An 11,741-nucleotide genomic window follows, 5' to 3' on the forward strand; every position below is an offset into this window, starting at 1 on the left:
AAGAATGCTGTTTTCGTTTTTTGATGAAATGATCACTCTAATGAGAAAGAGGGCAGGGCCTACACTTGACGGCTGGCTGCATAAACGGCTGAGACTTGACATTTCGGGTTTCCCTCTCGCCATCACATTGATGTATACAAAACGACGAACGCCAAAAAAAAACTGACGAGCGGCGCAAGGAAAAGGGAAGGGAGAAAAGAAAAGAAGAGACGCGAGGGGGGGAGGGCGTGGCTCGGTTGCTTGGTGGGGAAGGCGACGTGGGTTCACGCGAGAGAGGACTTGAGGGGTTCCGAATTCCACCAGATTCTCCTCTCCTGCATCCGTCCAAGCTTCTCCGCCTTCTTCGCCTCGTCCCTCTCTCTCTCTCTCTCCTTCTCTTGTTTTTTTTTTAAATTGGAATTTGAGTATTCGACGGGCACTTCTATTTATTGCAAGAGAGAGAGAGAGAGAGAGAGAGAGAGAGAGAGAGAGAGAGAGAGAGAGAGAGAGAGTTGGTTTTGGGGATCGATCGTATTCATATTCATTACTACAGTGGCGTGGCGAACTCGTAGGGATCGCTCTCTCTCTCTTTTTCGGATTGAAAAGGTGGTGGAGGGCCAGAAAATGCGATGGTTTTCTGGGAGCTTGATGGGTGCCATCTGAGCCCTCTTCCATCGGCCGTACGGTACGCTGTTCCTATTTTTCAAAATTTGAAAAAAAGAAAAAGCCTTTTTCCTTGTTTTGCTAGAAAAATCAACTCTCGCTCTCTCCCCCTTTTTTTTTCGGTTTCGTTTGTGTTCGCGATCGTTTGGTTCGTTTCGGAGGCTTTTGTTGATTCTGTGGGAAACTCTCTCTCTCTCTCTCATAATAATTTGTGATTCTTCGGCTCGATTTCTTCTTTTTTTTATTTTTTAATTTATGATTGATTTGGATCTTTTTTTGTTGTTTCTATTGAGCCGTGCTTGCTTCAAAGATCCGTTTTTTTCAATTTCTTGAAATTTTGCATTTGTTAATCTTCGAATCCGGGTTTTAAATCGTTCTCGTTATTTGGAAAGACTTTTTTGTTTAATGCTTTTAGGTTCCAACGTCCTGTTTAAAAGGAATTTATTTTTTGATTACTCTATCGCAAATTAGCTTTCTGTTTTTCCGTGGTTTCTACATTTTTTTTTTGTATTTTGCTTTTCTATTTTTTTTGCATGATCTTTGAGAAGATTTAATCCATAATTTTTGAAGAAATCCGTTGCGTCTTTAACATCTTTAATACTTAAGTTTGTTGATTGTTGAATTTGATCGTGGATTTTGTTTTGGAGATCGAAGTTTCTTGAATCATGGAAAAACTCTTTCTAGTCGAGGATTTCCTAAGGGGATTGAAATTTCTTCATTTTTTGTTTTTTATTTACATGACCAATCAAGAGAGGAAAAAAACAAATAATCTCATTTCAAGATTTTATGATTTTTTCTCTTTATTTACTCCCTCCCGTTTTCCATTTTTCTCTTTTGCTGTCGTCTCAGAATTTAGATCCGTCTTTTGTAATTGCTGCATGCTTGGTACTCTTTCTCTGTTTTTGGGTTTTTACTGGCGACGAATTTTCCCTCTTATTGAGTTTGATCTGATTGTGACTTGGTGCGGTTGATTGGATTCTTGGAAGATCGACGCATGCGGTGAAAATTGGTGCCTAGGAGTTCGATTGAGATTTTTTTTTTACGATTGAAGGAGTTCAAATTCACATGCTTCCTTCCAGCAGGAATCGAGGGCAGCCGAGGGCTACCGCATCATTTTGGACCTTTTCAGGTGCATTCCTTCTCTTTTTCCCTTCTTTCCTATTGTTTGGCTTTGGAATCCGTTTGGTTTTCCTTTTGTTATTTTCTTTTGTTGTCTTCAAAATACCTTTTTCTTTTTAAATTAGATCAGTATTGGATAAAAGTTAGTCATTGGCTTCAGTATTCATTTATTTACGTCTTCATTGGATTGCTATTTCTGTTACGTCTTCTAAACGATTGCCATTCTTGTGAAGTATCTTTTTTATTTCTATGGTGTTTATGGATTTATAATTTGAACATCTTCATAGAAAGCACACATAGATAACAGCTAAAACCTTTCTATTATCTTTTGCGATTGAGGATATGCTTGGAGTTTTTATTACAGATCTTTATTCTATTTGGCATGCAGGAATGGAGTATGGTGATTCGAGACGAAAGTCTCATCTTTTTGGCAAGGTTCTTTTGGCTGCTGTCCTTACAGCTCTCTGTATTCTCATTCTGAAGCAGTCATCTGGCTATAGTGGCTCTACTCTGGTAATCCTTCAATTAATTTGAATCAGCTTATTATTTGAGTGAAGTTGGTTAAGATTTCGGATTGGTGTCTCACTTTTCATATTCAATTTATCGAGAATTTGATGAATATTCACACACATGTATACTTGCATGCATGTGTGCGCACATTCACGCATGGCATATTTTTGAGATCTATTCATATTCAATTTCCCATTTTCTCTGCCTCTTAAAAATTGATACAAGATTCTTGTTCCTTTTGTTTTTTTGTTTTGCTCTTTTTCTAGTTCTCTTTGCATGAGGATGGTGTTACTCATGTCTTAGTGACTGGAGGTGCTGGCTACATAGGTTCGCATGCTGCACTTCGGCTTCTAAAGGACAAATATCGTGTAACCATTGTGGTATATTGTTGTTAACTCTTTTTTTTTCTCAGCAAACGAAGTTGCAGTTTGTAATGTTATCACAGCTAAATCTAGGAAGTTGCAGTTTGTAATGTTATCACAGCTAAATCTTCCTCGGTATTATGGAAAGCGTCTGATGTTTTCACATACATATGACAGGACAATCTTTCTAGGGGAAACCTTGGTGCTGTTAAGGTCCTCAAGGAGCAATTCCCAGAGCCTGGAATGCTTCAGTTTATTTATGCTGATCTGGGAGATGGAACATCTGTATCCTAAATATATCGCAATAATTGATCAGTTTAAGTGGAAAGTTGAAACATTATTCTTTCTTCATGGTTTTATTCTTTAACTCAACAAAGGTGAGAAAAATATTCTCTGAAAATGCGTTTGATGCTGTGATGCATTTTGCTGCTGTTGCATATGTGGGAGAGAGCACGCTTGATCCTCTTAGGTTTGTTTTCTCTGTATTTGTGTATCCTTTTTGCATTTAAGTAATTATTACTTTAAATTCTGCTAACAGGATAGCATGTTTGTAGGGGGGAAAAACATTTGATGATCTGGCATCTTATTTGGTGTGGTTATCAGGCTTTGGGCGGGGTTATGTAAACTGTCTGAGCTTACTATTTTCAAGAACTTATGTAGTGTTCATTTGGATAGAAGGCATTTAAGGGTGCCTCTGCGGCAATTTATTAGCAAAATTGACTTCACAGCACATCACTATCTTTTGTTTGGATTGGACTATAGCAAGCTTAACACAAAAAGTAAAAAAAAAGGCCAGCACAATGAAAGAAAGGTAAAAAGAGCATCACAAAGACTATGTGAAACGATGCAACATTTTTTAAATGAGAGAAAGCCAATACATTACAGGTCTGAATTCTGCGTTTTTCTGGCTTGGCCTACACACATGTTTTCTAGAATTTTTTGCTGAAAACAATGTGGAACTCCTTTTCCAAGCCTACTTTTACCTTCTCTATTTTTTTTCAGTTTTTGCATACATTTCTCTCCACAATGGTTGATACGTTCGTAGTCCAGAAATGATTTGTCGACATATTTGCTCGGGTTGAACCGACTTTGCAACAAATTTAGTATTTTAAGTTTGTAGTGACAATGCATTTGAAAATCAGAGTTTACAATGTTATAATGTTATTAAACATGTGTATTTTATTACATAGGCACAATCCATTCATCAGACAATTTGAAAGGTTATAGGGATAAAGACTCCATCTAGTTACATAAATACAAGAATGGTACATTGGACGTGCATTTTGGTACTTATTTTTCTTTTAATGTAATTGAGGATTTTAGGATGAGACTGCAATTTCATATGTTATTGGTTGTTTTACTGTTGATTGAAATATAAAGCGGATTGGGTTTGCTGTGCTGTTCATCATAAGCTCATAAATATGGGTTCTTTTGGTTAATACAACTATGTTTTCGAGTTGGTATGATGTGCTATATGGGAAATACTGGATTTTGTTGTTAGACTTGTGACCAGTGTTGTTAAAAGTATGTCTCGAGGCAAGGCGTAGGATTCTTTGCCTCAAGGTGCATGCATAGAGGGCAATATAGGGTGAGGCATGCACCTCATAAGCCTCAAGGCACACTTTTGCCCAGAGACGTGCCTCAACCTTGAGGCACACGCTTCACACATAAGTGGCTGAATGGGCGTCAAAGCCTATTTGACCTTTTTTTTCTTCTTCTCTGCCCTTTCGTTTTCTTCTTCATTTTTCCTTCTTTTCTTCTCTTCTTCTTCTTCTTTTCCAAGTGTTCTTTTTTTCTTTTCTTTCTTTCTTCTCCTTATGTTATGCACATGCTCTTCCTTCTTTGGTTTTTTTATTTATTTTTATTTTTTATTTACTTTGTTGCATCCAATTAATTGAATTTGGTTCTATCTAGATCCAAACCAAATATCAGCCAGTATCTTGGTTCTCTATTATAAGCATTTCTACTGATTAGTGAAATTTATCTTTGATTTGTTTCTTAGCTCTTTTTTTTTAATTTAATTCTTTAACAGGAAAATGACATATTTGGATGTCCATGGTTTCTATAGATAGGTACTAAAATAAGTTGTGTTGGATTACTATTCTCTGGTTAAATGATAATTGTCAGATCATTCAAATTATTGCATTTTAATTATTTCTTAAATTAATTTTGTAATCTATTTTATATTTTCTAATTGTTATTCATTATTGTTTAATAAGTAATGCATTGTTTATTTTTATTTAAACAATTTTTTAAAATTTTTAATATTTTGTGTGAAGCTTATGCTTTACGTCTCGCTTCATGGGCGGTTCTTGTGCCTCGTACGCCTCAATGCTTTTCACAACATTGCTTGTGACTATTTCTTGTTTAGTGGGGATAGAATATTTTGGCCTATTAGATGTGTTTTAGTTCCAATAATGCTACTAAAGCAAAAAAATATAAGAACCTAGATATTTTTAAAAAGTTCCTTGAAAATCATGATTATGCACCTATGTCACAGGGAATCGCCAAGATAGGTGCCGCACCCGCGTCGACGCGCGATGCGGGTGTGCGTGCGGCACCCGGTGCGGTCAACCCGACCCTAGGTGTGGTCAACGCACCCAGGGTCATTTTGGTCCATTTTTTGGATTAACAAAATCTGCTTTGGAAAATAAAAAAAAGAGACCTGTGCTTTAAATTCATTTAAAATGCATTGAACACCATTATTTTCAAGTGAATAAATTCTCATTAAACTCTCTCTCTCTCTCGTTTAATAGTAATAAAACTTCCTCTCATCCACCAAAAACATAAAACGAGTTTCTCAACAAGGCAGCTTTGGAAAGTGTTGATAATAGAAAACGGTTTCCTAAAATCTATTTCGGAAATTAAAAGCTTTCATTTGAGAATAGGAAAGGTCTCCTAAAGTCCAATGTGTAAATTAAACCCATTTTTGAAGTTTTAAATGATTTTATTTAGATTCTTGGAAATTAAAAGCTTTCATTGAGAATAGGAAAGGTCACCGAAAGTCCGTGTAAATTAAACCCATATTTTGAAGTTTTAAATGATTTTATTTAGAAGTTTCAAATTTGGACCCCCCTTCTCTCTCTCTCTCTCTCTCTCTCTCTCTATATATATATATATATATATATATATATATATATATATTTTTTCCGCACCCCTGTACCTGCACCCGCACCCATGTGACATAGTTATGCACCAAGTGTCCATTTTTGGATGCTTAAGTACATGAATGCACTATGCAATGCTTATTTCAAAGTGAGATCAAGTTGAGAATTGGTACTTTACAAACCATAACTTGATGGCACATTCTGTTCATGAGTTTCACATATGCGCCTGCCAGCTGTAAAGGGACTTGGAGTCTACAGAATTTCCACCTGACATTTAGTGAGGATGTTTTCTCATGTTCTTTGTTCTTCTATATGTTGAGATCAAGACCTGGTTCTGACTTTTGACAAATGAGATACAGTAACCTTTTTGTGTCTTTTGTGGCAGCATCCTATGAAACTACAAATATCTGCTTTAGATTGTTCTTTTTTTCTTGAACTAAAGTCAGATTTAGTTTAATCACCTTGTGGGCACTTCGAAAAAAAAGAGAGCAAAAAAGTTATCTTGTGAGCATAGTTTTGTCCTTTATAACAAGGGATGTCTTGTTATTCTAGGATAATTTTATTACAGCTGGACCCTTGTTTGACACTTCTGATATTTATGGTTTTCTTGAAGCCATTTTAACACAATAAGAATGTTTTGCATCTCCCAACCCTGCAACATCTGCTTTTTGCTCTTAACAAAGCATTTGACTTCGTGTTTCTCTTGCTTATTTGAAGGCGTATGGAATAATTAATGCTCCTTGATGTTTCTTGAATGATTGAATTCCAATAATCTAAGCTATTTCAGTTATGGGATCACTGTTTCTTTTTTATATTGGATGAAATAATTCTAACAGCATTTACTCGTGTTCAGGTATTATCACAATATCACATCAAACACATTGGTATTACTTGAGGCTATGGAAGCATATGGCGTAAAGACGCTGATTTATTCTAGCACATGTGCAACTTATGGCCAGCCTGATAAAATGCCGATAACAGAGGATACTCCCCAGGTATGCATGAGCAGCTTTTGTCAGCAAGCTGGGCCCTTTTCTCTGTTACTGCTAGTGGTTACATTGACACTTGAGAAATAAGAAAAATAAAAAGAACAGTTGCATATTTGCAGCAGTTAATATATGGCTTCCTGAATCCAGGCCCCCATCAACCCATATGGCAAAGCCAAGAAGATGGCAGAAGATATCATCTTAGACTTCTCCAAGAAATCAGACATGGCTGTCATGATATTGAGGTTTGTTGTGTTAGGCCTGCATTTAGCACATTCACTTGGGTTGGTTCTGTGCTTTCTCATTTGTACCTAAAACTCAATTCTTTTTTGAGAAATGTCATGCCGGCATACCTGAGTAGGACATCCTGAGTGCTTCAATTTGTACCTTAACTTGTTCATTGTTGAGCATATCATTTGTCATGCCTGAAAACCTGAGATGTATGAAGCCTGCCTGCTTGTTAGACCTTCATTTCAAAATCTATAGATTCAAATATTCGTCTAGAGATCGGAAAGATTTCAAGGTTGAGTTTAAAGGTGCTTCAATTTATTTGGGGATGAGAAGATATTTTGATGGGTTTTTTTTTATGCCTATACTAGTATTTACAATTCTGTGTTGTAGTTTGCAAATAGCCTTGTATTTGGTCCAATAACTATGGTATATTTTCATGCCATTTTCTTTTCCTGTAATACTTGCATTTCTGTGGGTTTTAATGGACTGAAAGTGCTTTATGTTACCATCTGTCATCTGCACAATGCTAATTGCCTATTAATTCACATCCTCAGATACTTTAACGTAATTGGATCAGACCCAGAAGGAAGACTAGGAGAGGCACCGAGGCCAGAGCTGCGGGAGCATGGTCGCATATCTGGTGCATGTTTTGATGCTGCTTTAGGAAATATACCTCATCTCAAGGTATTGTTTTCCATCAAAACTCATGCTTCCCTTGTGTTCTATTCAACCTTCCTTTTGGGGTGTCAACCATCACAGTCGGTCAAACATTGTAGATGCTCATGATAATTCTTGATGAACCATTGCTTTTCAATTAATTACTATCCTCTGCCACCTTCCACAAGTATGCAGATTACCTTGAACCAAAGAATCTCATGAATATTTCTGCTTCTAAGTATTGCTATGGTCTCTGAGTGGAACAGAATAAATTTCAAAATACAGCACTTGAGTAAGAATTAAAATATGAACGGCTTTGTAAGGTATTGATGTTCTAGATACTAGAAACAATGTAATGTCTGAGGGCCCTAAATCACTATGTTCTTGCTCCTCAAAATATGCCCTAAGTGGTGGTTAATTTGATTCTTTGATGGCCAATATGCCATAGCTTCTGCTCGGTTCCATATAACCAGATTCAAGTTCTGTCAATGTCCTGCCTGGATCTCTAGTGAAGTTGAAAATTTTAAACTATCAATGAATCAGCCTGCCATAATTAATCTGATCTAAAATAGCATTAGTGCAGCTGTGAACTGATTTTGCTTTTTAGCAGTTGAAGTATTGTTTTCCCATTTTATAAGACTAAACAGACTGGAAACATATATGGCATTTTCCTGGGTGGTTCCCCTTTTTAAAGCTCTCTTTCTAATCTTCTCAAATTTAAACTCTTCTATTAAGAAATCAAAAGTACCTTCTATCAGTTGTTGATTTTGGACAACTGTTGAACGGGATATCAGAAGAATAATCTATTAAACATGTAACTTGGTGAAGAAAAAACTTCTGTCAAACAATAAATGTAATTTGCATTTTGTTCACTGAATAAACATAAACAATCATTGATGCAAATTTGACATTTCATACCATGGAACATGTTGAATATTCATTATGAAAGCCGTTCTTCACACAATGAAATTGATTAAACTTCTTGTGGCACTATTGAGAGTAATTTTATTGGATCAATTAAATATCCATCGCTTCTTGAGTTAGAGGCAGTGGCATTTTCAAGTGGTACTCAATTGAGATATTTCCATGCACTGTGTAGGTTACAGGGACGGACTATCATACTGAAGATGGTACTTGTATAAGAGACTACATCGATGTGACTGATCTGGTTGATGCACATGTTAAAGCACTTGCTAAGGCAAGATCTGGAAAAGTTGGCATCTACAATGTTGGTACTGGAAAAGGTATTATCTGCCACTCGTGAACCTCTTGTTCCATTCTTATTCTCCCGTTAGTTGATGGATGCATACACATGCACATGGACCATTTGCATTTGAGTTTGTTTTCTTACAAGGTGTTAAAAAGTTCCTGTTCTGGCCTCTGGTAGCATGGGGGTCTATAAAATCAGTTCCTGCTTTGTGTATATTGTTACAAAATGAATACATGGAAAATCATACGCTGAAAGATGCTTCTTTAAACTTTAGGGATGATAGCAGTTTCTAATCATCTTCACTGCTATACAGGTAGATCTGTCAAGGAATTTGTGGAAGCATGCAAGAAAGCAACTGGTGTCGAAGTTGCTGTCAAATATCTAAATCGCAGACCTGGTGATTATGCAGAAGTGTACAGCGATCCTTCGAAGATCAAACGTGAACTGAACTGGTCTGCCAAACATACCGATCTTGAAGAGAGTCTGAGAATAGCATGGAATTGGCAGAAGTCACACTCAAACGGTTATGGATCGCGGACTATGGCATTGGATTCTTGATAAACCAATTAATGAATTGAAAGCAGGTGCTTTCACGATCAAGTTGATGGTCTTCGTCACCATCGTATAACAATCATTGTTTTTAGTATAGCTGGAATGTAGTAAAAAGGGAGGGGTGGTTTTGAGGGATCAGAGCATTTTGATAGGTTTTGATAATGTAGTGGAGGCGATCATAGCTGGCATTTGTTTTATTATTTTGACGTGTAACAGCAAATTCAATAAAAGCGCCTATGAGAAAGTGATCACATGTATCATTTCTATTTTAATCCTATCTCTCTCTCTCTCTTATATATATATATATATATATATGGAAAATGGGTAGGTGCTTAATGCATAGGTGCTGAATCCGTGCTTAATTGTGCTGACCGTCCATGGCCTGCATTGATGGATGGTCAGCGTGCAAAAAAAAATGTTAAAAGGCGTCAGAACGTGCAAAAAATTTAGGGGTGCTTTTGAAGCGCTGCTGAGACCTTTAGCAGGGTCGCAGGGATTCATGCGGCATTACAAATTTTTAATGATGCATTTATCTCTGCGACCTTTTAGGGGCGGTTTTTAGCGCCGCTAAAACCCATTTTTTGCGTGTTTTCCCAATGGTGATTAGTAATACGAGTTGCGTGTGCTAATACGTACCTGCTTGCTTTACGAGCTGGTTGCCATTTTTCCTATTAGGCCTTTGATTGCTTTTATGTTCTTATTCGTACTAACCAAAAGCAGACTGAGGCTGCGGTAGCAGTGTAGGGCTTTGGTCTCCGGAGTGGTTACACTTTTTTATGCTGATTTCCATTCCTAATTTATGCTGATTTCTATTCCTAACAAGAGAAGGCTCCGCGCCCCTTTACTTCATAGGGCTGCCTGCTCCTTTTGACACCCGCTATGCCACGGCACTGTTTAGCATTTTTTGATGCGATTTTTTTTTGCATGCTGACTGTTCATCACCGCATGCGATGAATGGTGCGATTATATATAGAAGGTGATGGTCCACTCCCTTGTACTCCCTTTCAAAATATGCATGTCAGAAGTTTTTTTTGGCAAATCTGACCCAATGGATGTGATCTCCATGGGTGGATCATCTCTCTCTCTCTCTCTCTCTCTCTCTCTCTCTCTCTCTATATATATATATATATATATATATACTCCACCCCTTGTACTTCCTTTCAAAATATGCATGTTAGACAAGATTTTGGGCAAATCTGACGGAACGGATGTGATCTCAATGGGTGGACCATGCCCCCTCTCTCTCTTATCAGTTTTTTGGCAAGTTTGATCTCCATGCGTTCCTCCTGCCCAACGTCTAGTTCGGACCTACAAAAAATGCCATTTTTGGGTTTTTTTCTCACATCTAACACCATAGATGTGATCTTATAGGTTTTGTTTAGTGGGAACTGGCTTTAGGATCACCTGAATCTGACCTCTATACAGGTTTTTTCAGTGATCCAAAATCAATGGTCATGGAGGTACCAATTCTTTTTGGCTCATAAAATCATGTTTTTTTGTTGAAAAACATAATCCATGAGTCTATTCTCACTAAATCTAGCATGCTAAACACATCTAACAGTTCAGATCTGTCATAAAACACTTCAAAAGTATGGGGCAGAACGAAAAATAGGGCCTATATGTTCAGTTATATATATATATATATATATATATATATATATATATATAGTGAAACATTTGGTCATCAAAACATGAGGTACAAAGTACAAACGCCTACTTTCATTTTTTTTATTGTTTTTCGGATGTGATCTGCATGCTTTCCTTAGTGGGAATCGGCTTTTGAATTGCCTGATTATGCACCTAAGTGTGTTTTTATAAGGCTTCAAAAATCAACGGTTTACAATGTACAATACTTTGTTGGAGTCATAAAATCATGTTTTTTTTATAAAAACTACGATACAAAAGGACGTTTCAACTATTTGGAACAAGGTGAACACACCCATGACTTCCCGTTGGATCAAAACATACACTTGTGAATTTTAGAGGTGACATGATATCATGATGACATTACCAAATGTTTTTCGCTATATATATATATATATATATATATATATATATATATATATATATATATATATATATATATATATATATATATATATATAGGGAACAGTCCAACCAAAGAAGGGTCCAATTTCTACCACCAACAACGATGACGACTCTTTTTCAATGCTTGAGCATCTCATCGATCAGACTTCATATATTTGTTTTTTATAATTTATTTAGTAAAAAATATGTTTTAGACAAGACTTTATGACATATAGGCATATTTTTCGAAATGAAAAAAAATCAACAACTCACAAAGCATTTAAAAGTTTACAATACAAAGTATTGTGGGTCGTTGATTTTTAATGCTTTAAAAAGT

The 11,741-nt window shown here is 36.5% G+C and overlaps 1 protein-coding gene across 2 annotated transcripts; it reads left to right on the top strand.

The window, feature by feature from the left end:
* Nucleotides 1–480: 480 nt before the first annotated feature.
* LOC149844869 (putative UDP-arabinose 4-epimerase 2) lies at nt 481–9,647 on the top strand. 2 transcript variants are annotated; one of them, XM_089997368.1, is made up of 11 exons: nt 481–664; nt 1,629–1,771; nt 2,150–2,274; nt 2,538–2,651; nt 2,811–2,918; nt 3,011–3,102; nt 6,594–6,735; nt 6,877–6,971; nt 7,512–7,641; nt 8,714–8,858; nt 9,138–9,647. In XM_089997368.1, exons 2-11 carry the CDS (start codon nt 1,708–1,710, stop codon nt 9,380–9,382), a joined length of 1,260 nt encoding a protein of 419 aa, XP_089853494.1. In that variant the 5' UTR covers nt 481–664; nt 1,629–1,707; the 3' UTR covers nt 9,383–9,647. The 2 variants fall into 2 exon arrangements, with proteins under 2 accessions (XP_089853494.1, XP_089853495.1); XM_089997369.1 differs by lacking the exon at nt 481–664 and having other exon boundaries at nt 1,610–1,771.
* The last annotated feature ends 2,094 nt before the right edge of the window (nt 9,648–11,741 follow it).

This window comes from Nuphar pumila, chromosome 2, assembly GCF_984573655.1.
Source record: "Nuphar pumila chromosome 2, dmNupPumi1.hap1.1, whole genome shotgun sequence".
NCBI lineage: Eukaryota > Viridiplantae > Streptophyta > Magnoliopsida > Nymphaeales > Nymphaeaceae > Nuphar > Nuphar pumila.